Source organism: Rattus norvegicus, chromosome 9, assembly GCF_036323735.1.
Source record: "Rattus norvegicus strain BN/NHsdMcwi chromosome 9, GRCr8, whole genome shotgun sequence".
Taxonomy (NCBI): domain Eukaryota; kingdom Metazoa; phylum Chordata; class Mammalia; order Rodentia; family Muridae; genus Rattus; species Rattus norvegicus.
In genome coordinates, this window is record NC_086027.1 from 1,312,884 (window position 1) to 1,338,435 (window position 25,552).

Sequence of the window (25,552 nt, forward strand, 5' to 3'; positions counted from 1 at the left end):
GTATTCCTGTGCCTGTGCTATAGGGTCCCTTGAAGGGCAAGAGGTCATCTCCCTAATCCACCCAGTCTCCTTAGCCCACTCTGTCTCCAGGTCTCCACAAGCACATAGGATGCTCAAGCTCAGTCACTCAGGAATGCATTAAGCACACAAGATGCTCAGGCTCAGTCACTCAGGAGTGCATTAAGGGCCGAATTAACTGCTCCTTGTGAGTCTTCCTATTCCACCTTCTGTGGGGGGGACAGCTACACTTCCACCTCTTTGTCTGTGCAGTTGAGCCACATACCTGGAGGCCTGGCTGTCTTTTGGGGGACTGGAAATAGTCACAGTGGCTATGGCACAGTAGGGCCTCCGCTGCTCTGAGGTCTGAGGCATGGTTTGCCACAGAAGGGAGTCAGACTCTCCAGTAGGACAGAACACTAAGTACTGAGCGATCAGTCAGAAGACAGTGTCCCAGGCACCACCCTCCTATCCCACAACCCGTCTTCCTGGTTAGTAGCAGGTGATTGTTTGGGACTCCCTGAGCAGCACAGCTGGACCTTGGTTCTATAATAGGCCTGAGCTGGCAGAGTGGCCCTCGACAGAGCTGTGGCTGGCCAACTTTGGCTCAGCAATCCAGGAGGCAGAAGTACCTGCATCCTCCCAAGTGTACCCAGCCTCAGGAGCTGGGACAGAGCTTATACCTATAGATATGTGGCTTACGTCACCCCTTGGCCTCTGTGGCCTGTAACCCTGAAACAGACAGGCTGACAAGCCCAGGTGTGTTGGGGGCACCTGGCCATAGCTCCTGGCTGCCCCTGGAGGACCTGTCCACTAGGCCATCTACCCTGACACTCCAGAGGAACCTGATTGGGACCTGCAGGACTGTAGTGTTCGTGTGGATGTGCCCACTGTGGGTCTGTGTTGAAGCAGTGAACTCTGAGGCACTCACTCCCAGCCAAGGCATCCACAGCTGTTAGGTCATGAAAACCAGGACAGGGCCCTGTAGGATCAGGGGCCTGAGGAGGCTGAGTTCACCACAGTCACTGCACAACTGTTGGCTTCTTCCTGTGTCCCAGGACACATCCTGTGAGGGTTTGTCCTGGTCCTTGGTGACCACAGTAACCCTCGTATGAAGGGTGAGTCAGGGATGGGGGATACCTCCCCTGGTTCTTCTCATGTTCCTTTGTGGGGAGCTGAACATCTCAGGGTTGGAGGTGCCATCCTGACATACTAGAGACAGTGCACGCTGTCATCTGGATTAGTGAACCCTTGCCTTTGGAATCTGTGTAGCCCAAAGGTGGCCTTCTCCAGGCATCTGGCTCCGGTGTGAGGAAAGGACAAGGTACTTCCTTCCCACTGTCTCCCATCAGCAGCCTGGTCGGGTTGGGTAGGGCCAAGTTCCAGGCCCGGATTCCCCAGCCCAGGGCACTCACAGCTGGAGTATTTCATGACACCCTTAGGTCCCTGGAGCCCAGTGTAGAGGGCTAGGTTACAGGAAACATGGGGTTAGGTGGTACTCCCTGAAGAGCATGTTAGGAATGCTCAGACCCTGATCCTTCTGTCCCTATCACCTGTCCCTGGCTAAGTGATGCGCTGCACAGCCATCATGGCACTAAACTAAAAGTAAATCTCATTGGCCCTTCTCCTTTATGTCACCTGTCAGGCCTGTCCAGGCCCATCTGCCACTGGACCCCTCTGCCACTGGACCCCTCTGGTGGCTGTGTGGTGTGTCGATTGCAGTAACTGTAGCAGCATGAAGCAGCCTGCTTATACGAAGAGTGGCTCCTTTCACACATCTGCTGGCTTGGCAGGACCCTTGGCTCTTCATAGCCTTCCTGAGAGCCCAGCTCCTCCTCCCACACCTAATTCCAGAAGGCTCTGGGGGATTGTTTTGTTTTATTTTTGAGCTGTATCATGAGCCCAGGCTAACCCTTCTGCTCCTCCCACCATGGCCTGAGTGCTGGGATGGCAGGTTGCAGCTCTATACCAGGTCAGGAATCTCTTTAACTGCAGTAGTCCAGTACTGGGCACTGTGGAGGTTGAACTTGTCCAAGTTCTCAGGGACACCCAGTCATCCCCAGCTCTTCCATCTACTTGGTTCTGAATGGTTCTTTCTCTCCTCAGAGGATGGCAGAGGCAAGCCTCGGCCAACTAAGGCCAGGAGCAAGAAGAAGACTCCCAGCCTACTGTCACCCCCATTGCTGTCTGCCCCACCAGCCCTATTCCCCGCCGAGGAGGTCCTGAGGCTTCCACCCCAACCTAAGTCTCCAGGGCCAGCCATGGGCCCCATGGCTGCAGAGGGGGGTCCTCCACCAACAGCCCTCAATGTCGTGCCTCCTGGGGTGCCAGGTGAGGAAACAGAGGTGCGGCCCCGGCCCATTATCCCAATGCTGTACGTGTTGCCCCGTGCCAACAGCTCTGATGGGGACAGGGAGCATGCTGCCCATCCACAGTTGGCACCCATGGAGCTGGGGCCAGAAGAGGAAGACCAGGCCCAGGCTGGTGACTCACAGGTGGGTGATTAAGGGCAACTGTGTACATTGGTGGTTCTGCCTACAAATAGGGCAGCAACTGTGTGTGTTTGCATGCTGTGGGAGACGGGCATATGTGAGTGTGTGCATGTGTGTTGTGAGGGGCAGGAGTATGTGAATATGTGCTGTGGGGAACAGAAACGTATGTATATCCATGTGCGTTGTAGGGTATATTGTGGGGGGGCAAGTGTATATGTGTGCTTTAGGGACAGGAGTATGTGAGTGTGCATGTGTGCTGTGGTGGACAGGTCCCAGGACTCACAAAGTTCTGTTTCAGGGAACAACCTCCTTCTCTAAGCTGAAGGTGGAGATCAAAAAGAGTCGGCGTCACCCCTTGGGTCGGCCACCCACACGGTCCCCGCTATCTGTGGTCAAGCAGGAGGCCTCAAGTGATGAAGGTAGGCGTGACTCCTAGCCACAATGCAGTGCTCTTTCCACCTGCATGGGGCCCAGCCAGACCAGCCCCTCTCCACAGGTCCAGAGTCCACCCATCCAATCCCTTGCAGTCAGGTCCTCCCTGCACCATGGCAGCCTGGTCACCATGCTCTGTGAGATTCAGCACAGCCTCCTCTGCCCCTTCCCATCTGTAGGCCCAACTGGCCATGTCCCTATGCCTTGCACCACCATAGTCCTTGCTGCCTGCAGGGCCTCCACCCTACCCTGCCTCCCATTAACACAAATGTCATGTGACCACTGAGGGCCCAGATTCCAACCAGGCCGCTGTTGCCATTGAGACTTTCATCCATCCAAGCAATGGGCTGTAACATTCCGCATCTCAGTGGGAAGGTCAAGGAATCCAGGGTGTGTAGCAGGTGGCTGAGGCCCTTGTGCAGAGGATACAGTGTACATGTGCCAGAGGTTGTGATGTTGTGATGTGCAGGCTGTGGTTGGGAACATAGGTGTGGGCAGCAGTGGCAACTGCTCTGTCATTTCTGCCGAGGAGCTGCCAGGCTGGGCTTGCAGATCTAGGTGTCCTGAGTGTCTTCCTGTTACATGGTGCGGCTGTGGAAGCTGATAGGTGCAGGAGGGGACTCCCCAGTGATGGTTGAGCCTTGGGTACAGATCTTGGGCTGGCTAGCAGGTGGGGCTGCACTTGTGTGCAGGCCATTGTGGGCTTCCACTCACTCCTCCGTAAGCCACTGGCGCCATCTGGGAGCAGTCCGGCGGTCCTTTCACCATGATCTTGCCACAGGAGGGGCAGGACCTGGGGAACAGTTGAGACCCAGACCCCTAGATTCTTACCTCCTGGCAGGTCTCCCAAGCCACAGGGATCTTGGTGGGTGGCAGGACCCAGACTCGGCACAGTCCTGGAGTCTCTGGGTCCCTTGGGATTGATTATGTGGGACTTTCTCAGGCTGAGCAGGTTGGACAGCAGGCAGGGTGCCCCAGGCTCCCTGCAAGGAATCCCTAGGGCTGGATGATCTAAGGTGATGCAAATGGAGTGGGTCCCAGCAGCTCCCCAGGGCACAGCTGGCACTTCCCACTTCCTCCCCTGATGTCCCCTGTGGCTGCACCGGACAGTCACAGCCTTTAACAGTGCCTGAGGCTCCTTCACATATAGGAGCATGCATCTGAGGTTGGCATATGTGAAGTGTTGGGCTTTAGGCTCAGGGAGACTCATGGAGGGGAAGGCACTGTCCCTCCCTGCCAGGAGGCAGGGTTGGTGCTGTAAAGCAGGAGCACACCATGGGTGGCCCTGCTGCAGGGCCTTGTCCTCCAGCTCAAGCCCCTTCATCCATCACAGAGGCCTTCCCATTCTCAGGAGAGGATGATGGCAGTGACCCTGAGGCCTTGAGGTCCCTGCTGTCCCTGCAGTGGAAGAGCAAGGCAGCCAGCTTCCAAGCTGAGAGGAAGCTGAATGCGGCAGCCGCCCTCAGCGAGCCCTACTGTGCCGTCTGTACCCTCTTCTACCCCTACAGCCAGGTGAGCTGCCTCAGCGGCCTCCCACACTGATGGTGCCCTCTCACCTCCCACTCTGCCCCAGGGCAGTCTGGCCTACTGTAGCCCTGAGCTGACTGCTGTGCCTCTGTAGTCAGTACAGACAGAGCGGGAGGTCCTGGCCACTCCAGGGGACAGTGCTGTCCAGCCGCCCTCCAAAAGTGGCCAGAGGACACGGCCACTGATCCCTGAGATGTGCTTCACTTCAAGTGGGGAGAACACAGAACCGCTGCCTGCCAACTCCTACGTCGGTGAGGACGGCACCAGTCCACTCATCTCCTGTGCCCACTGCTGTCTGCAGGTCCATGCCAGTGAGTGTGCCACGGCTGCCCCGCACTCAGGGTGAAGGGCCCGGGAAGACGACGAGCATTCCTCGCCCTAGTGTGTTTTGATTTGGGGGTGGAACACTGTGCAGGACTCTGGCCTGGGTGGCCGGCTGTACTGTGCAGATATGAGGAGCTGCAGGTGTGGAGGGCTGCAGTAGTTCCAGGTGACATATTTGGTCTAGTCCCAGCACTCCACTGTCTTCCAGGTTGCTATGGTGTCCGGCCTGAGCTGGCCAAAGAGGGCTGGACATGTTCCCGGTGTGCGGCCCACGCCTGGACTGCGGTAACTCATCTGTGCTGGCTGACTCCTAGAGATTGGGAGATCCTGGGCCCGTGTACCGGTGGCCTTGATCTTAGCTGTGTGGACGCTGGGGTCGGGTGGTATATGGTGAAGGTGGCTGCACCTTACCACTTTGATCTGTCCCTCAGGAATGCTGTTTGTGCAACCTTCGGGGAGGAGCACTACAGAGGACCACAGAGCACAGGTACCTCACTTGCCCACCGCCCTTCCCGAACCCAGCCTGACTAGCCTCTTGGGCATAGCATGGAACACTCGCACTGCTCTTGTGACCTTGTCCTGACCTCTCAGGTGGATTCATGTGATCTGCGCCATTGCAGTCCCCGAGGTACGATTCCTCAATGTGATCGAACGCAACCCAGTGGACGTCAGTGCCATCCCTGAGCAGCGATGGAAACTGGTAGGTCCCCAAGACTGCAGCTGCCAGCCTAGTCCTGTGGCAGGTGGGGCACTGTACATAAAGGCACAGTGACGAGTGCTCCATATGCTGTCAGTGCCTGAACTCAGTGGCGCTTGCTGTCACCATGCAAGAGCTGCACCCAGGGAGAGCCAGCCTGGCCTTGCCCTCTGTGCTGCCTTCAAATCCTAACCTCAGAGTGACATTCTCCAGCTTCACTTTCTTCCCATGACATTGTGTCTTCTGTATGCACACGTTTGTGCGTGTGTGGGGCCAGATTACAACCTCAAGTGTCAGTCCTCATTCTCCATCTTGCTTAATGTAGAATATTTTCAACTGCCTGACTGGCCAGCTTCCAGGGGTTCCCCAGCTCAGACTCCTATCATGCTATAGCAGCACTGGTGTTTAAACAATCTCTACCCAGCTTTATGTGGGTTCTGAGGATTCAAATCCTTTTCTACTGAGCCATCTCTCCAGCCTCCTTCCTTTTTCCTGCCTGAGTAACACTCCACCAAGTGGCCAGATCACTGCTTCTGTTCTCTCACTTATGTGGCTCTGCATCTTGGAACAATGCTGGGACACTCATGGGCATGGCTAAGACAGAGGCAGATGCAGAATTGGATCTTGTCTTTGCAGGCATGCCACAAAGACACTGGGTTGTCACTGTTATACAGCTCTCCAAGGAGCCTTTCCTTCATCCTGCATCCTTTCCTGCAGCATGCAGCCCTTCTCCATGGTTGTGTGCAGGACCCTTTGTGAGGCTCACTGTGCTCTCCCTCGTGACTGCACACAAGGAGGGCACCTTCTCAGATCTACCTCCTTTGAGAACTGCTGTCCCCATCCGTTTCCAGTCAGATCACCTAGTGTCTCAGTTGAATTGAAGGCTGCATGCTGAGACACTGTGGACACGCACGCGCATGCGCACGCACATGCACACACACAGCGACACACACACATGCACACCACCCACTCTCATACACACATGCACATCACACATGCCACACGCACGCATGCACACACGCCCCTCTTGTATCAGGTTAGTAAAGGAGGCCCCAGGCCCCAGTTTGCTTGTCCAAGTACTGTGTGCCCTTGACTCCTCTGGGCTTCAGCTTTTCCAGCTAGGCTGCCATGACTGTCTAGAGAGTATCTGTTCCCCAGGCCTGTCTTGCTGCACACCCCCCCAGTCCCTCTCCTGCCCACCCCCAACTCTGCGTCAGCTGAGTAGTACCTGGGTGCAGCTCACTGACTCCTACCCTGTGTCCAAGGCATGGGGCAAATGGCCTCTTCCATCTGGGAGGTGACCCAGCCAGGGGTTCGGGAATGGAGAAGCTCAGCTCAGACCTTAGGACAGGCCCTGCTCAGGGCACTTAGCAACACAGTGCTGGGGAGGACACACTGGCTATGGTGGGTATCAGGAGGCCTGGAGGCCAAGCCCTCAGTTAGGAGCATGGACAATGTCTTGCATTGGTTTTGCTAGGTTTGTTTCCCCTGCTGCCAGGTCATGCTGGGCAGAGGGTTGCTGTGAGCCCTGTAAGACCTGGACTCTCCCAGCACAGTGGCTCCCCAGTGGCTTATGCCACAGGTCACAGGTTCAGGGACCTAGAACCATGGTCCAGCCCAGTGCTCCAGGCCCAGAAGCAGGGGTTCACTGCTGGGTGGTCTGATGAAGTAGGGTAGCCCTTACTAAGAGCATCGTGGCTCAGGAGGATGGAATGCTGACAACAAACCCTGCCACTCTGTGCACATGGCCTCTCCAGTTATGGTCCCCAGTGGCTCTGTACTAGGAGATGCTGTGACACCATTTCTGTCCCCCTGTCCCCAGCTCTGTGCTGAAGAGAGGGTGAGGACTTGGCATCAGGGAGGAGACCTGAGTAGAGTTCAGATGCTATGACGTCCCAGTCCTGTCCAGTCTGGTCCAGTTCTGTCTCAACTCCCCCTACCTGTTCTGGAAGGTTCCTCCCTGGCTTTGCTGGTAACGTGCACTCCACCCTCTGCAGAAATGTGTGTACTGCCGCAAGCGTATGAAGAGGGTGTCGGGTGCCTGCATCCAGTGCTCCTACGAGCACTGCTCCACGTCCTTCCATGTGACCTGCGCACATGCTGCTGGCGTCCTCATGGAGCCAGATGACTGGCCCTATGTAGTGTCCATCACCTGCCTCAAGCACAGGGCCAGTGGAGCAGGGGTGAGTGCTGTGGCCAGAGCCCCGCCCATACTACCAGTAGCCCCACCCACATGGCAGGACTTGGCCCACCTCACCTTATCCCTATGGGATTATCCCGCTGGGATTAATGTACCATCACCCGGTCCCCAGGGCCAGCTGTTGCGCACGGTGTCCCTGGGCCAGATCGTCATCACCAAGAATCGCAATGGGCTCTACTACCGCTGCCGTGTCATTGGCACCACTGCTCAGACATTCTATGAGGTCAACTTCGATGATGGCTCCTACAGCGACAACCTGTATCCAGAGAGCATCACAGTGAGAAGTGGAGCAGGGGCAGCAGGGGTGGCAGGGGTAGCAGGGGCAGCCTGGACAGGGCCTCACCATCCCCTCCCTGTAGAGCAGAGACTGTCTGCGGCTAGGGCCGCCTCCTGAGGGCGAGCTGGTGGAGCTGCGGTGGACAGACGGTAATCTGTACAGAGCCAGGTTCATCTCCATGGCCACCAGCCTCATCTACCAGGTGAGTAGCCTCACAGAAGCCTACATGTGCACATGCGCGCCCCTCTAGCAGACACCCAGCCTCTGTCAGCCTATCCTGTGTCAGTGCTCATGCAGATTAAAGGGTGGGCAGGACAGGGCTGGGGACAAAACACAGTGAGTGTGGGAGGTAGGTTGCAGCCTGGGGCAGAGCAGCCAGCCTGCACTGACACCACTGTCTTGTCTCAACAACACGAAGCACAGAGACAAACACCAGGGAGCTAACTGCAGCATAGCTGTGCTACAGTGTTTCCAGAAGCCTGTGTGAGCCAGGGCAGGGCAGTCTGCACTGAGAGCCTGCAGCTGAGCTCAGACACCTAGAGTGTTAGGGGTGTGGTACAAACCAGCCCCAGGGATGGAATATGACAGCTAAAGCAGAGGTGGGAGACAGCAGGTACCTTCCAGAACTCCTTCCTCCTGGGAACCTTGCTCCCTGTGTGTGGCCCTGTTGCTGGCCTGACAGGCTCAGACTCTGCTCTCACATGTTCCCGTGTCCTCTCAAAGGCACCAGAAGGGGCCCAGGCCTCCACCCCTTTTCTTCACTTAGGCTGACCCAGGCCCAGGCCAGGTAACTTGCGTTCTTTACTGCTGTCCCCAAAGAAGATGGTCAGCTCTTCAACACCATGGTGTCCACTGCCCAGCCGGGCAGCCTGAGCCTTCTTAGCGTTGGTATCCATTAGGAACAAGGAGCCTGTTTGGGGTGGCTCCCCATAGCTATCATTCTGAGTTTAGCGAAACAGGTTCCAGGTCTAGAGAGCCCCGGGGGAGGCCCTTAGCCTCCCATCTGTCCATGGCCTGCTGACTTTTCACCCTTGAGGCTGCTGGCTTGCCGCCCAGCCTCATCTTAGCCTGTATTGGCCATCTGCCACAAAGGGCCTGCTTGAGATGTAGGCCACCCCCAGCCTTGGGCAGGTGTCCACTGGTCCCTGGGACCCAGGATGCCTGAGTTCCGGAGGACAGGGCCAACATCCTATGGTTATGCCCCATGCTTAGACCCCCATGTCACTGCAGGTAGAGTTTGAGGATGGATCTCAGCTGACTGTGAAGCGTGCGGACATCTTCACACTTGAAGAGGAATTGCCCAAGAGGGTACGGTCCCGGCTGGTGAGTGTCCTTGGCGTCTCCATCTGGGGCATTGAAGATGCATGTCTCTAACATGTTGTCCCTTCCTCCTTGGCCATGAGTGTCATCCTGGCACTGCCCACAGTCGTCAGGGCTCCCCACTCAACCGAGGGACCAGGGCAGGTGTGAGTCAGGGTGTGGTCCTGAGGGGCTTTGCAAGGGAGACAACCTGGTCTATGTCTGACGTCTGCAGTCACTGAGCACCGGCACACCACAGGAGCCCAGCTTCTCCGGAGATGGCGTGAAGGCCGCCAAGCGCCCACGGGTGGCCACCGTGCTGGCCACCACCACTGAGGACACAGGGCGCAGCCCAGAATACCTGGCCTTCATGGAGAGCCTGCTGCAGGCGCAGGGCCAGCCTGGAGCACCCTTCTAGATACTGCCCACTCCTGTCCCACTGTAGGTAACTGGGTAACAGGACCCGCAGGATCCAACTTGGCCAGACTCAGGGAGCGAGACCGGCATCCCTGGACTACAGTGACTCCACGGGACCTGGCCTGGCTCTGCTCTTCTCCTAAAGGTGCTAAGGGGCGTCCCAGAGTCTCCTGTGACAGATGCTAGCCAAGGACACTGGGGCACAGCCCCAACCTGTTTTCTAGATTTGTGGCTTTAAAAATTGACAACAGGCACATTCTTTTTCCTCTCCACCAAGATGCGAGGAGATAAAAGTTTCATCTGTGTTTGACACCTGAGGATGTTTGTCTACTGAGCAGGTGGGAAGGCACTTTTGTACAGGTGTTCCCTGGAGGGGGCAGCAGCCCAGTGTGCAGTGACTTGTGTGATGGCCGCTTGAGATGCTCCCTGCTTCCTGCTCGGGGAGGTGGGCCCTGCAGGAGTGGGCCCTGCCCTGCCTCCTCCATGCCCTGCCCTGTGCAGAGTATGCCTCACTCTGCCTTTGCTGCCTGGGCTCCCATGAGCCTTCACCTTTGGACTAGGGCCTCTGTGTGGCTGAGGGCAGGAGAAAGCAGATTCCACCTTCACTTGAAGCCCTGATCGAGTGACACAGGGCACAGACTTCACAGGCCCTGTCCGCACTAGCCGCCACTACCCATGGGTTGGCTATAGGTTCTGTCTCTTTAGAAGCCACTGCCGCCATAGGGCCTCAGGCCCCAGGAGAGACAGCTGACCTTAAATGACAAAGGACTGGACAGAGGGACCTGGCCCTGCGGACCTGCTGGGGACTTAGGGACTGGGCCTCTGCTGAGTGCCCAATGGCTGCCATGCCCATGTGTACATTGAAATTCTATTTATATTGTAAAGAGAATAAAAAAGGACCCAACCTGGGCCTGGAAGGAGAGGCCAAACCGCAGGAGTCTCAGGCTGTGCCCCTTGTGGGCTCTGCAGTGGCTGCAGGTGGCCCTGCTTGTGCCCCCACCCCCCACCCTCCAGAGAGGCCCTGATTTTTGTGCAAAAACAAAAGCTCACTCCCCGCCAGATGAAGGACTCCATATTTTTGCCTCATTCTCTGGCCTCTGGTTCAGTATCAATTAAAGCCCTTGAGCTGAGCGCTTCCTATTCCCACCTGGTCATGGCTGTGTTGTCATTTTGTGCCAGGACAAGATGGGCTCAGGATGGAGGTGTCCTTGGCAGGCATAATGGGTACAGTGTGTCCTGGTCTGGGCGTAGGGGTCGCCAGGAGGTGGGACGCCATCCTCAGGACATCTAGTATCTCCACAGTGACGTGGAGCTGAGGCCGTGTGTCCCTCGTGTCCCTCCTGAATGTCTGTGCTCTCTCTGACTCTCCTGCCTGCTCCTACACTGTGGGGCCACAGAGGAGCAAAGGCCCTGGGATTGGGCAGACCATGGCCTGGTGAAGCAGAGGGAGGAGTGGAGGAAGGGTGGCCTCCAAAGGGTAGACTTGGATTTGACTTGGAGGGAGGAGGAGGAGGGTAGAAGCTGCCAAAGGCTCTGGACAGAAGAGGGGGAGCCTCCCTGGTGCTTTCAGCAAGAGCTCAGCAGCAGACAGCCCCGGTGCCGCAGGGGCCTTGGTTTCTCTTTGAAACTGTCCCATATGACTCTAGGAAGGAAAGGGAAGGTGGCCCTGCCAGTGATAGGGCCTGGGCCCTGTGGGAGTGAAGCGATGTCCTAGGAGGGGACATCTAACTAGCTGTCACCTCGCCTGGTACATCGGGCCAAGCTCACATGTACAGCCCCCAGTCCTGGGCCAAATCTAGCCCTGGACCTGTTTGTTAATAAAGTTTTCCTTGCACATGGGCCACTGTGATATCATTTGCATGTGGCAGCCATTGGCCCTACCTCAGCATCACTTAGTGATTGCCTGGCCTGGAACGCTGGACCATCTTAGTCCTGAAACTAACAGGAGATGCCCTGGGCCATCAGCTCTGCAGGCCCTGCCCTGGTCTCCATGTCTTCCTGCAGAAGCCAGGAATACCACCTTCCTCGATTCCTGCTTGGAGCCCACTAGGCCAGGATGCCCCTACCCTGCCCCCTATTAGTGTTACTCGTAGGCTTCAGGTTTGGAAACCATGATCCAATTCCCACAGTTGTCCCAAGAGCTCAGGGTCTCCATGCTTGTCCAGCCTGTATGTTCCATGGTCATAGCTCACAACTTTCTGAACTACCTTAAAAGCCATGTTTTCTTCTCCCTCATACTGCTCTCTGCTCCTCAACCCCAACCCTTCCAAACGCTGGCCAATTGGACACCCTGCAGAGAACCAGTCTGAGGACCCAGGGCCCTAGCCCCTGTGCTGGAAATGAGCATGGTATGGGGTCCGAAGCCCTTTAGCCCTGTGCCTAGAGAAAACTAGTGGCTGCTGCTTGGTAATGCGGTGGCTGCAGGAGTCCTGCCATGCCAGATGTCTCCACTTCTAACAGTTGAACAGTGGGGACTCGCATCCATTCTACTCCCTGCACAGACCCAGTGTCATGCACAAGAAACAGCCCTAGCTGTGACTGAGTGGGAGTCATGTCCATCCTGAATCCATGTTGGCAGCCAGATCATCTCGCTCTTGCTTTCATTTGTTTTCTGGGACTTGGGGCTGGAGGCTTGAAGACCAAGCATAGGGCTCCCAGGTCTATGCCTACCCTACACCTCCTCAGGAGGTCGCAACCTACAGGAATCCTGAGTCCCCTAGCAGTGGCCATTGTTCTGGTTCCTACACCAGTGTCTTAGGGTTCCTGTTGCTGTGATGAAATGCCATAACCAGAGCTACTTGGAGAGGAAAGGGTTTATTTGATCAACATTTCTGTATCCCTCACTGAAGGAAGTCAGGACAGAATCTCAAACAGGGCAGGAACCTGGAGGCAGGAGCTGATGCAGAGGCCGTGGACGGTGCTGCTGACTGGCTTGCTCTCATGGCTTGCTCAGCCTGCTTCTTAGGGAACCCAGGACCACCAGCCCAGGGATGGCCCCACCCACACACAGATGGCTGGGCCTCCCACATCAATCACTAAGAAAATGCCCCATGGTCTTGTGTAAAGCCATTTTCTCAGTGGCTTTTCCTCTTCTCGGATGACTCTAGCTTGTGTCAAGTTGACGTAAGACTAGCCAGCACATGCTCACATGTCAGTGACGGTGCCCTCCTGTTGTCTCCATAACTCGAGGCAACACTGGCAGATGGGGTGCCAGGGATAGGTACCTTTAGGCTGATGTGACCTTTGACCTGACCATGACCTCTGTGACAGGGACAGTTAACTGACTTTGGGCTACTGATTCTCCTGCTGTAATGATGCCTGTGCCTGTCAATAACAACATTTAAAAACTACTTTTAAGACTCACTTTTTAGAGTGGGATGTCTTTAACCCTAGCATTTGGGAGGTGGAGGCGGGTAGATCTCAGATCTCTGTGAGTTCAAACCCAGCCTGGTCTACAGAGGATAGCCAGGGGTACACAGAGAAACCCTGTCTCAGAAAACCAAATAATAAATAGTGGCTCAGTGGCTGGGAGGGGCTCATTCAGGTGTGACAGCAACCCACTCAGAATCAGAACGCAAATGACACAGCTGTGAGCCTCACTCACCAGGGTTTGAGCAAGGAGAAGCTTGGAGTCTCGCCTCTGTCAGCTGTGGGGCATCCAGGTAGACACCAGCGCAGAAGGTGACAATGACTCAGACATAACGTTGGTTGGAGCTCTGGTCTCCATGATGTGTTTATGTCACCCCTGAACCCAAGCAACAAGCAACTCCCATATCTACCCACACTTCCTCCAGATGCTTTATGAAGAAGCTGCCCACAGAGGCTACCTTGCACAGGCTTCAGACCACTAGTCAGGTGTCATGGCTGCATCAAGTCAACCACTGCACTGACTGGTTTCGTGTGTCAGCTTGACACAAGATGGAGTTATCACAGAGAAAGGAACCTCCCTTGAGGAAATGTCTTCACGAGACCCAGCTGTAAGGCATTTTCTCAGTTAGTGACCAAGGAGGGAGGACCCAGCCCACTGTGGGTGGTTTGGTCCCTGGGCTGGTGGTCTTGAGTTCTATAAGAGAGCCAGCTGAACAAGCCAGGGGAAGCAAGCCAGTAAGAAACATCCCTCCATGGCCTCTGCATCAGCTCCTGCTTGAGTTCCAGTCCTGACTTCCTTTGGTGATGAACAGCAATGTGGAAGTGTAAGCTGAATAAACCCTTTCCTCCCCTTCTTGCTTCTTGGTCATGATGTTTGTGCAGGAATAGAAACACTTAAGATAACCAACATAGAGAATCTGCTGGTATTTTGCTTACTGGTTGTGACATGTGGCCATAAAGAAAAATCAAATCAGCTTTCAAATGGATGATTCCCAAAGAATCTGGAACACTTCCCTCGCTGGTGCCATCGATGGGCACTCACGACACTTCTCTAACCCTTATGGTTTTGCAATGTCATACTGGTAGCTGAGATTGGCCATGATGATATAATTTACACCATAAGCTCAGGAGTGACAACATGAACTCTTGGCTTCCCTCTTGACTACTGAAGGCTGCTGTGAATCCAGCCATCACACCTCACTGCCTACAGGAAAGAGGGGATTAGTGAATGGCTGGCTGCTGTTTGGGGTGAGGGAAACAGCAATGTCTCTAGATTCCCCAGCCACTTACACTTCGTTCCCCAGAATTGTGTTCATGTGACCAAGGGGCCTGGCTAAGGAGCCCTGGAAGTAATCATGCTTTCCTGTCTTCGATGTAGACAGCAGGGACTGCAGTGAGGGCTTCTGCTGATCATGACTGGTCCTTATCCACCCTTGTTTTAGCAGCCACAGGGTATCTTGGGAAGAACAGAGTGAGGACAGTTGGGGACACAGGAGGGTTCATGCTTAAGTATGAACCCACACACACCATTTTCCTTGTCAATAACTGAGCAGAGCTAGCTCTGTGTCTGGTCCTGTGTCCATGTGAACCCACAGAAAAGAAGATGCAGGTTATGTGGGGCACAAGCCCAGGGGCTCAGTACCCGGCCCACAGCAGAAAAGGCAGCCCGGTGTGGCATTGTGCGCTAAAACTCCAGCTCTGGAGACTTAAGTGTCCCCTGGGCTCACTGGCCAGACAGCCTGACCTAACTGACCATCAATGGGTTCAGTGAGACCCTGAGTCCAAAAATTGTGTGGGGAGCAACTGAGGGAGACACTGTGCAGTGACCTCCACATACACAAACAGGCATACATGTACATAAAGCAGCCAGAGACCATCCAGGTGACTGCACTGAGGCCTCATCCTCCTGCCTCGGAGCTGGCAATGCACAGAACACTAGAACACTGCACCACAGGCTGGAGGGCATGGTGGTCATTATTTTACTCCCAGCACTCAGGAGGCAGAGGGCAGCAGATCTCTGGGTTCAAAACCAACCTGGTCTACAGAGTGATTTCCAGCCCAGCCAGGGCTACACAGAGAAACCTGGTCTCAAAAAAACAAACAAACAAACAAAAATCCAAATTACCACCAATAAAAAAATACAACTATATTTGTGGCTGTAGGTAGCCACACAGAGCACACAGGCCAGACTTCCATCCCCAGCACAGCATGTAAACTGAGCATGGTGACCTCAGGTTTCCTGCTTCAGTGATGTCTGTATGGGAGACCCTGCCATGTCCAACATAAATTATTCAAAACAAGCAAAGAGAGCCTCAGTGCAAAGCCACAGCCTGACCAAGGGCTTTAGTCAGGGGCATCAGCACGTTCTCCCCATGGTCAGCAAGAAGCTGTGCACTAGGAAATCTGTCTTTGTTCCATCCCCATTTCACAGAATGATATCTTGCCTGACCAGGGGATTCTAGGTAGGGATTCTACCCTTGCTCCCATCCTCACTGGGGGACTGTGGGTAGGGTTTTACCATTGAATCATCCCTTAAATATTAGGTAACCCTGTGCAGAAATCCTGAGGTCAGGGATTCCAAAGCTGCCCAATGTCTTAAGAGGTAATGTCCACTTATTAAAGCACTAGGTTTTGAAATAATCTGTTATCCACCATTAGGTAACGAACTCCCTGCAGTTATATTCCTACAAAGTAAGGTTGTGAACTGCTCCACTTGAGTGTAGCTGCGGACAGTTTTTGTCACTAATTACCCTTGTTTCACGTTTAATAACATCTTGTTGCTTCAGAAAATCCAAGTGGAGTCCTGACACTCACCCTTTACTTGCCGGTAAGTTTGACTAATGCACGCCGCTGAGTGTTTACAACAAAACATGACAGAACGTTTCTTCTAGAATAACCCAAGGTCAACCTTCAGTGCATTTCCAGGCAGCCCTGGTTGGTAGTTCCAAGGCTTCGCACTGGTTCATGGCTGCCTCAGGACACAAGGACTCCACCGTGAGTGCTGGCCAGGACCCTAATTCTGGCTGCTGGGAATCTACCTTACCAAACGATGACCAAGTAGCCATGACGTCATGCACGCACCAAGGGCTTTGGTGATTATGGGGATGTTTTATTTCCTTATTCTGATGGGTGATGTGACAGAACTAAGGACCAGTAAGGAGAATGTCTGTGAGGGGCTTCACATTGGGATATCTAAGCTGGGAAGAGCCAGGCTGACCTCTCAGGGTCCGGGGAAGCGAGGTGATCCAATGAGGTCATTGGAGTGACCAGTGCAGCCTGGCTGCCATCTGATCTGCTCCATCCACTGCCTCAGCCTGCCCAGAGTCAGTCAGTCCTCTGTCAGTCAGTCAGTCAGTCTGTCCCCCCTCCCCTCTCTGTGTCTCCTCCCTGCCCTCCCCGCTCATTTTTCCAGACAGGATTTCTCCGTATAGACCTGAAGCTATTCTAAAGGAAACTCCCACAGCAGCACGGGGGGAGCAGAGGGTGTCCCTTGTGGTCCGGGGATCCTGAGAGCAGGGTCACAGTGAGGAGCCAGGCTGGCATGATATTTGTTGATGGGACCGGATGAGAGAGGGGACAGGATGAGGTGGGGACGGACATCTGATGTATCTTCTGCCTTAACAGCTGTCTGCTAAAAGCTGCAATAACAATACTGATGAGGACATAATCATCCTAATTAAAAGCTAATAACGAGGAGTTAATTGCCTTTGAAAAGCCAAGTGAGGACACAGGGATTTATGTTCCCCTCCCTCCCTGCAAAGGCAGATATGTGATGACTGATTGCTTGAATCAAATATTACAGAAAACTAATCATCCCTGTGTGCTGTTTGGCCAAGGAATGAAAAGGTGGCTGCAAGGTCTGCAGGCCATAGAGTGGAGGGGTGGGGAAAACTGACCAGATCCTCAGTCAAAAGGCTGAGTTCACCCCTCACTGGGGTTTCTAGGTGGGGCTCCATCCTGACCACGCCCCCAGGATTTCCACCTCTTTTTCACTCCCACCTTCCCATGTCTGGTACACCCTGCTTTCATCTCTAATTGAAAGCAAACACTCCATCCCAAACACTCATGCATCTGTGTTTACCATCTACTTGGGGCAACTGTTAAATGTCCCCAAAGAGAAAAAGGGAGGTTGGTTAGACAGTATCTTAGTGTATCTGGTCCTCTGGCCAAGTCGGGAGGGAGAGAGGGAGAGAGGGCTGCTGACTGTGGGGAAGGGGCAGGGAGGGGTACAGTCACCCCGTTCAGGTATTTCTGAGAACACTTTTTTTTTTAATTTAGTTTAAAAAACTTTGTGTGTGTGTGGAGGTGTATCATGAAGGGCCAGATTGCCTGGAACAAAGTCCCAGTTGCTGTGAGCCTCCCAGTGGGTACTGGGAACCAAGCTCAGGCCCTCTGGAAGCACAGGCTGGACTGCCTCTGGCCCTCACAGGGGTTCTTAACCAGTGAGGAAAAAAAGGCCTGTCCTCGGCTTAGACTGCCAAGGTGGCGATGACATTTGTCTCCTTCAGCTTAGACAGCAGAACCGACAGCTGGAGAAGTGCCCCAGACCTGTCATTCTAGCAGGAAGTGGAGGCAGGAAGATCAGGAGTTCAAGGCCAGCCTCAGATACAGAGGGAGTCTGAGGTTAGACTGGCTATATGAAACCTGTCTCAAAACCAAACTGCCCTTTACTCTGCCCCCAAGATAAAGAGAAGTGGGGGCTGAGGCAGAAGCACCTCTGTGAGTTTGAGGGTAGCCTAGGCTACATTGTTTTAAGCTGAGTATATTTGGGAAATGTACCATGTAATCAGTGCTGTTTTCATTTTCTTGTTTTAATATCCACAGAATTATGTAAGCTTTCCTTCTGATTTTAAGACTTTTCATGTCCAAAGTGACCACCACCTCAAAACCCAGAACCCTATGCTGTCCTGGCTCCAGCCACTGTTAACTCGCTTCCTGTCTACATCCCAGCAATGAAGACTTTCTGTCCTGGAGTCCATACTGTCACCATCTCTCACCAGCACCAGGTCCCTCCACACTGTGGCAAATGTCAGGGCCTTTATCTTCTTTGTAGCTTCGTGATATTCCAACACCAACACCCTTTGTTCTCCCTAGACATTTACATGGCTTTCACTTTTGTCAAGCTGACCTTGAACTCATGACCCTCATGCCTTAGCCCAAGTTGTGATGTGGGCCCCACTTCTCCCTGATGTTTTGCTGTGGAGAACAGAGGGACAGCATGGGTCTGTGGAGGTCTGTGACAAAATGAGTCTACAGGTGCTCCTCAGTGACTTGCTTTCTCCTGTCTCTGGCCAGCTGCAGGGTCAGGATGGGGCCACTGCACAGTTGAGCACGGGCTCCAGGAGGCTGAGGCAGGCAGAGCAGGTAAGTAGCTGTGGGGTGCAGACACATCAGCTTTGTCTGAGGGGCCAGTGGGTGAGAGCGACCAGAGCTGGACCCTTTGATCACCTGGCTGAAATGTGAAATGGTCAGATTCTCTGCTCTGTCTCCAGGCTACATGTGGCCCGAGTCTCCTGTGGTGACTCCCTAGTCTACTTTTGTTGCTGATCTGTAAAGTGACTGACAGACATTGACAGTGGGAGCTCCCGTGGACCTGAACTTTGGGTGTGGGAGGGAGGGAGGGAGTTCTGTTGCTCACAACTGCCTGGAAGCCAGGCCCAGGGAGGCCCAGCTCCTTTTGGCCACCATGGACAGGTGTTAATCTCATGTGGAAAATAAAGATTAATTTTGAAACAAAACCCTGGGGAGACAAGCAGGGTCAGTTAGCCAGGCCTCCGGCTCCATCATTCCTACATAATTCCTGAGCACAGGCCCTTGTCATAGCTGAGGAAATCCACGTCGCTGGAAACCAAATTTAGGCATATGCTGATTAGCCCCAGTAAAGGAGGCAGAGGCAGGAGGGTTGTGAGTTCAAGGTCAACCTCGGTAGGGATTAAAATCCCAAACTGAACATAAGGCCATTAAGGAAGTGGATACAATCACTTGGCCCAGGGTCTGAAATATCTGGTGCATGCTGTGGAAGCTCGTCAGGGTCAGGATTATCACTGCACATCTTCTATGCTTCAGACACAATGCCAGAGCACACCCCATAATAATTCCAGCCTCTGTATGAAGAGCCCACAGAGCCCCAGCTTCGATCCAGAGCCAGAGCTCAACAGCAGCAAGGGAGAATGGCGGAGCCTTGAAAGAGACTCAGGGCCGTAAGGAATGTTGGGCAGGTCCTCACCAGCCACCCAACCCCAGGTCAGGCAGCCTCCATCTCTCCAGAGGGATGGACTCAAGGTTCTGGGAGCCTATGATGGGGCCTCCTCCACTCCAAAGCTTACCCCAATTCCTTTACCTGCCTTCCTGCCTTCCTGCCCTTCTTGCCCTTCCTGCCCTTCCCCAACTCTGCCCTCACCACCCAGCCCTCAGCAGGTTTGATGGCTGCTGAGCCCATCGCCCCAGGGCTGGGGTGACAAACATTTGCCACCACGCCTAGCTCTTTGCCTGGGCGCTAGGATTTGAACTCAGAACCTCATATTTGAGTCTGCTAACCTCAGAGGTCGAGTCCCTCTTCTCTGGCCCAGTGGTCCCCAGTGTGGCCCTGCCTCCCCCCCCCCCCCCCCCCGACAGCAGCAGCATTAAGGACCAGGCCATGTGCTAGGTCGGACGAATCTTTCTTTAATACAAACTTGGTTTATCTACATACAGGGCTGTCACCCGCTGCTTCTGCCCAAAAAACAAGCGGGGACGAGTGCTGACCCACTCTCCTACAAAGAGAGACCTCACTTGCTCTAGGGGGCTGCGTGTCCCCCAAGTGTCCCGTAGTCCCGGGGGTCCTCCATGCGGGGCATGGAGGTCAGGAGAGGACAAAGACCCTCTCTGGTGCGCCAGGGACTGGGGCAGTGAGGCCAGCCACTGTGTCCTGGTGGCCATGTCCCTGCAGCCTGGCCCAGGTGCTCCCAGCACCTCACCCTTCACATCTGATATGTCTGAAGATTGATTTAAAAAAAAAGTAAAAAGGGTAAAAAGAAAACCTACGTGAGCCATTCACACGGGGACATGTGGGAAGAATGCACACAGAAGCCATCAAAGTTGTTGCACAGAGCCGCCACACGACACACTTACTATGAAAAAGTTGGCCTCCCACAGAGGCACAAACAGTGATCTCGTTTGTTTTTCAAAAATTTGACTGGCACGATTTTGTTTTTTTTTTTCTTTAAAAAAAAAAAAGAAAGATGAAGAAAAAAATACACTATTAAAAAAATGAAAAAAAGAATGTTGCTGACAGGCAGGCAGGGAAGTGTGGGAGCAGAGTTCTGTCCCTTGTGACCCCAGCTATGGGGAGCAGTGGCTCCTCTACTCTCCACCCTACCCCCCACCCTGGAACCTCGTTTTGGAGTCAGAAGGGAATGAGGAATGTGCCCTTCAGAAGGCAGTGCCTGTCTCCAGGGAGAGGAGGTTTCCTCCCTGGGCCGCCTCCCACCCAGCACCGAGGGCTGGGCTCACATTCAGGGCACTTGGAGCTGGGTCGAGGTGTTGGGCGGGGCCCATGGCTTATGTTGCATAATGATCAAAGCTGCCCAGGTATTCCAACGCCGCCTGGAAGCAGAACTGGTACTCATCCTACAGGACAGAGGGGACACTTAGGCACGTGCTCCTGGAGGGTCCCACGTTCCTCCCCCATTCAGGGCTGTGGCCTCTTCTCTCAGCCAGCCCAGTTCTGCCCTGGTCTCAACCTTCCAACCCAGAGGGTAAGATCTCTGACAGACCCCAAACCTGCAGGGTTGTGGTACAGGGGTGGGGGGCTTCTTTGCCAGAGCTGGGGTTCCATGCTGGGGCTTTGGCACATCCCCTCCTCAACCACAGGGGATGTCTGAAGTGCACCAACGATCAGCCCTCAGGGTTCCAGGAGGGAGACTGAATCTCAGCATGCAGGGACTTCTCGCCTATCACCCCCATACCTCTGTCTGCACCATGGCAGGCCGCTGGGTCCGAAGCACCTTCACTGTCTGGAAAATGTCCACCACCCCCTCGTAGCGCATTCGCTCCAGCACGATGCTCAGAGTGATGAATACTCCGGTCCTGCCCACTCCAGCACTGTGAAGAGAGGGGATGTGCGGTCACATGGGGGGCAACCTCTCCATGGCCTCCAAGACCAGAGCCCAGGTGTGGCACTCACCTACAGTGCACCGAGATGGGGCCATCCTGGCCAAACTGCTCCTTGGTCTTATGCACTTGGCCGATGAAGTCAATGAAGCCTTCCCCTGACTTGGGTGCACCCTGCTCTGGCCAGTCCGTGAACTGGAACTGTCGGACGGTCCGGGACTGGCCATCCTGGGAGGATAGCTGGGTCACCATCCCTGTCCACTGTCTAATGGTGGCTTCCACACAGTCCATGAGATTGTTGCCTGGGGCCTTTTGTCATCCAAGATGCTACCTTCCATTGACATTGGCCGCCCACATAGCTGACCATGGCACAACCACCCATGCTGCTGGGTTTGCCCCAGTGATCGTCAGAATCCACCACAGCTCTCAGAGCTGCCGAGCTGCACCCACCAACTCCTGCAGGCTTCCTGCAGCCATGCTTAGCTCCTGCCTACCTCGCCCCACACAATGGCTCTGTGAGCATCAGTCCTCAGCCACCAGAGCTCAGCCCCTCATCCCATCATCCTGTCCAGGCTCTGGTTTTCTGTCACCCATGGCCATTGACTGGCGGCCATGCCACCTCCTCTATGCCTTTTGTTCTTGCCATAGTGTCTCTCACTGAATCTTGGCTGGGCTGGCAGCCAGTAAGCCACAATGGCCTATCCTCCTGCTTCTGGGGACACAGGGCTGAGGAGGCAACAGGTGCAACAGCCAAACCCACCCTCAACCTGGATGCTGCAAATCCAAACCCAAGTCATTAGGGACTTTACCTCCCCACCCCAGCCACTCCCACAGCCAGCACTCACCCGGGCATCTGTGACCTTAAACTCACGCAGAATGTACTGTGGCATGTTATACTCTGCCATCGGGTCAACCACAAAGTACTGGTAGCGGGCAGAGCGCTCAGCTGGCCAGTACTGGTGGCACTTCTCCTGTGGGCAGAGGGGAGGGTCAGCACCGTGGCCCTGAGTGTGCCCTCAATCCCAGTTCAACCTGGTACACACTCACCCGGCCCATCTCGCGGAGCTTGGTGAGCATTACCACAATAGTGGAGTTGTTCTCCCACAGGGCACGCCAGAAGTCCTCTGTGGTCTCTGCCAGTGGACCCTGCGTTGCAATGTAGGCTTTCTGCTGTCTGCAGTAGGGAGGGCACAGGCACAGGATCAGAGCCGTACTCTCCAGAATGCCCTGCCCAAGTCCCTCAGCCTCCAGGTGAAATTTAAATCCCTTGGAGACACTGCGAGGTACGCATCTTCCATCCACTCTCCAAAGTCACCAGACCACTATGTTCAGCTGGGCCAATGCAAAGTTCTCTTACCCCAGGGCCCTCATACAGACACCTGCCCTGGTCAGAACTACACATACACCTATACACACACCTACACACCTACACACACACACACACACACACACACACACACACACACACACACACACGTTTCTTAGAAATCGTGTGAGTCTATGAACACATGTGCAGAGGCCATGGGAAAGCATCGTCTCCTAGAAACTAGAGTTACTAGACTGTGGAGCCCCTTCAGTCCAGCGCACCAAACCTGGGTCCTCTGCAAGAGTAGCCAGTGCTGAGCTGTCCCCCAACTCCCTAGTGAGACTTTGCTTTTAGCTCGGTGTCACAGAGGTGTTTAGGCTCTTCCTGTAACCCTCATGATGACAAGGCTAGTCATGGGGCCACTGAGGAGGCTCAGTGGGCAGAGCTTGGTTTGCAAGTATGAGACACTGAGTTCAACTGCTGAGGTTTCGTCTTTCACTGTCTACTGTGAGGCTAACTGCAGGCCTCCAAGACCTGGAGTCTGCACGGCAGCCCGTGACCCTGTCCTGAAATTAATTCTGATTGGTAAATAAAGATGCCAACAGCCAATAACTGGGCAGAAGAGACAGGCAGGGTTGAGGTTCCACAGGCTTGGGAGGAGAGGAGAAGCAAGAGGAAGAGGCCGCTGCCATGGGGTAAGAGTCAAGAGAGCATGGCCCTGAGGGCTGCTCAACTGGAGCTAGGAGCAGGCCAGATGAAATGCAATCAGTAATAACTTGGGATATCAGTAGAAAACTAGTTTCTAACAGCACAGAGGGCGGGCAGCCGCTCAGCTCTTGTGTTGTTTATTGTGACTATAAAGGCTGTGTGTGTCTTTCATCCAGGAACACACATAGCCTAAGCCAGGATTTAAGTAATTTGTACTACATTCACTCCCCAGTGCCGGGAATGTGGGGATAGAGCAGTCCTGGGAGTCACTGCTCAGCCAGTTGTGTTGTCTGAGGAGAGCACGCTACAGCTCGTCTATCTGAGTGCTTGGTTCCCAGTGAGTGGCACTGTTTGGGAAGGATCAGAAAGTGTGCTCTTGTTGGGGGCAGTGTGTCACTGGGGTGGACTTCAAGGATTCACAAGTTCACAGCACGTGGGCCCATGTCTGCCTCCCTCTAATTTGCAGACAATGTGAGTTCCCAGCTACTCCTCCAGCACCTTGCCTGCCTGCCATGGGTCATGGCTGACACTCTCAGAATGAACCACGAGTCCTGAATAAACTCTCTCTTCTGTATGTAACTCTGGACACACGTCTCGTCACAGCAACAGAATAAGGCAGCCGGTCTAAGCTACTTTAGCAAGTTTCAGGCCAGTGAGACACCCTGGCTCACTAAAACAGTGTCCCTGATTCTGAGGAAAACCACCCAAGCTGATCTCTGGCCTTTGTGCACATCCACACACACACATGCACACGTACAGGCATATAGATGTGGGCACACACAGAGACTCCTACACAGACTCCCATGCAAATACACAGGCTCACACGCACCTTTCCCAATCAAACAACAACAAAAGAGCCAGGCTGGGCTGCTCAAAACCTAATCTCACAAAACCAAGGGCTGGGAATGCAGTGGGGCTGAGCCCTTGCCCAATACACGCACTAAGCCTGGGGTCCATCCACAGAACAGACCACTGTCCACATCCCCAAGGCAGCCTTATTCACAGCAGTGAACTGAAGATGGTTGTGTGTGTGTGTGTGTGTGTGTGTGTGTGTGTGTGTGTGTGTGTGTGTGTGTGAAGGTCAGGACCAAGGCACCTGTAGCCGTCGATGAAGCTGGCATTGATGTAGTCAGAGCCCTCGACACCACGAATGGGCTGCAGGCAGACACGCGAGCTCTCGTACGGCAGGATGTTCACCAGGCGGTTCTTAAACTTGTTGCAAGGCAGGCTGGCAGTGATGAATCTCGAAGTGTGTGCCTTGGAGCTGGCAAGCCTCTGTGGGATGAGAGGCAGGGAGGTGGTTGGTCAGGACAAAGGTGGCGGGGCCAGTCAACAAGATCACCAGCACATTTGTTTTATTTACTGTGTATGTGTGGGGGTCAGTTGACAGCTGTGGGAGTCAGTTTTCAGCCCACCCGTCCACTGTGGTCCCGCAGTCACCTTGAACTCAAGCTCCATTCCTGTGACATGCTCGCCAGGCTCCACCTGGGCCAGCTTCTGGATATAGGTGTAGAGGCTGCGCGCGGGGACCTCGGTATTGCCACAGCCCACAGCCTCCAGCAGTGCCTCGTGGATGAAGCTATACTGATCCTCTGTCTGCACCATGTAGTTGCGCTGTGACCGCATGAGTGTCACGTGTCCGTACACATCCACCGTCTTCTCTGTTCTGATGCGCTCCAACATGGCATCAATTACAATGAAGCAGCCAGTACGCCCCACACCCGCGCTGTGGGGACAGACACCATGGTCAGGGGACAGGGATGCAAAAAGACAGGGACAAGACAGGTCAGGGTTGTGCACACCTGCAGTGGACCACAACTGGGCCAGCGTCAGGCGGGTTGCAGGTCTTGACTCTGCGCAGAAACGCCAGGAAGGGTGTGGGGTACTCGGGTACCCCGTGGTCAGGCCATGCTGTGAACTGAAAATGTCGTACCTCACGCTTCTCACTAGAGCCATTCTGAAAAAGAGGGACAGCATCTGTTACTGTAGGCTAAGTGCACCAGGGACACCTCAGTTGGCACTACCCTGACTTAGGGCTTTTACAGGACATCACCGCGGTGCACACGTGGTTCCCACTCGTCAGACAGAAGGTAAGTGCGTGCACTAACCGCAGTCTGGGGCATTGCCAGCTTCCCTCCCCCACCCTGCCTCCCCAACTCCAGAGGAGTCACCGCATCCAGCTCTGGGGTCTTGCAGCTCCTCCAAGGACCACCTCCCTCTGCTCTCAGCAGCCCAGCCTAATTGTCCCCTCTGCTCACTCCTCCAATTCTAGGTGCCATGTTGGCCCCTCTCTTGCCTGCTGCCCACTTCCATGCCCATTTCCTTCTGTGCTCTACCACCACGAGAGTCACTCCACAAAGGCAGGGTGCTGTGTCTGCGCCATGGCAATGGGCAGCACAGTCAGGATGTTTCCATG

The 25,552-nt window shown here is 54.5% G+C and overlaps 2 protein-coding genes across 20 annotated transcripts in view; one reads left to right on the forward strand and one right to left on the reverse strand.

Moving 5' to 3' along the window:
* Nucleotides 1-11,501, forward strand: part of Kdm4b (lysine demethylase 4B) — a 78,500-nt gene extending 66,999 nt beyond the window's left edge. For 3 of the 7 annotated variants that reach the window (XM_039083143.2, XM_006244319.5, XM_039083144.2), the window contains 12 exons: nucleotides 2,104-2,492; nucleotides 2,788-2,908; nucleotides 4,255-4,433; nucleotides 4,543-4,759; nucleotides 4,981-5,057; nucleotides 5,204-5,259; nucleotides 5,364-5,472; nucleotides 7,467-7,652; nucleotides 7,782-7,946; nucleotides 8,029-8,148; nucleotides 9,177-9,269; nucleotides 9,481-10,808. In XM_039083143.2, coding sequence (XP_038939071.1) covers nucleotides 2,104-2,492; nucleotides 2,788-2,908; nucleotides 4,255-4,433; nucleotides 4,543-4,759; nucleotides 4,981-5,057; nucleotides 5,204-5,259; nucleotides 5,364-5,472; nucleotides 7,467-7,652; nucleotides 7,782-7,946; nucleotides 8,029-8,148; nucleotides 9,177-9,269; nucleotides 9,481-9,663 — 1,895 coding nt within the window. In that variant the 3' untranslated portion in view covers nucleotides 9,664-10,808. Of the gene's footprint in view, nucleotides 1-2,103; nucleotides 2,493-2,787; nucleotides 2,909-4,254; nucleotides 4,434-4,542; nucleotides 4,760-4,980; nucleotides 5,058-5,203; nucleotides 5,260-5,363; nucleotides 5,473-7,466; nucleotides 7,653-7,781; nucleotides 7,947-8,028; nucleotides 8,149-9,176; nucleotides 9,270-9,480 lie in introns of all 7 variants that reach the window. The other 4 variants (XM_006244320.5, XM_063266827.1, NM_001044236.3 and 1 more) reach the window with 4 other exon arrangements.
* Nucleotides 11,502-19,674: 8,173 nt separating this feature from the next.
* Nucleotides 19,675-25,552, reverse strand: part of Ptprs (protein tyrosine phosphatase, receptor type, S) — a 61,604-nt gene continuing 55,726 nt past the window's right edge. For 12 of the 13 annotated variants that reach the window (XM_063266704.1, XM_063266703.1, XM_063266701.1 and 9 more), the window contains 8 exons: nucleotides 24,939-25,093; nucleotides 24,577-24,862; nucleotides 24,233-24,411; nucleotides 22,170-22,296; nucleotides 21,968-22,093; nucleotides 21,196-21,350; nucleotides 20,978-21,113; nucleotides 19,675-20,639 (listed from right to left, as the gene is read on the reverse strand). In XM_063266704.1, coding sequence (XP_063122774.1) covers nucleotides 20,571-20,639; nucleotides 20,978-21,113; nucleotides 21,196-21,350; nucleotides 21,968-22,093; nucleotides 22,170-22,296; nucleotides 24,233-24,411; nucleotides 24,577-24,862; nucleotides 24,939-25,093 — 1,233 coding nt within the window. In that variant the 3' untranslated portion in view covers nucleotides 19,675-20,570. The remainder of the gene's footprint in view (nucleotides 20,640-20,977; nucleotides 21,114-21,195; nucleotides 21,351-21,967; nucleotides 22,094-22,169; nucleotides 22,297-24,232; nucleotides 24,412-24,576; nucleotides 24,863-24,938; nucleotides 25,094-25,552) is intronic. The other variant, NM_019140.3, reaches the window with a different exon arrangement.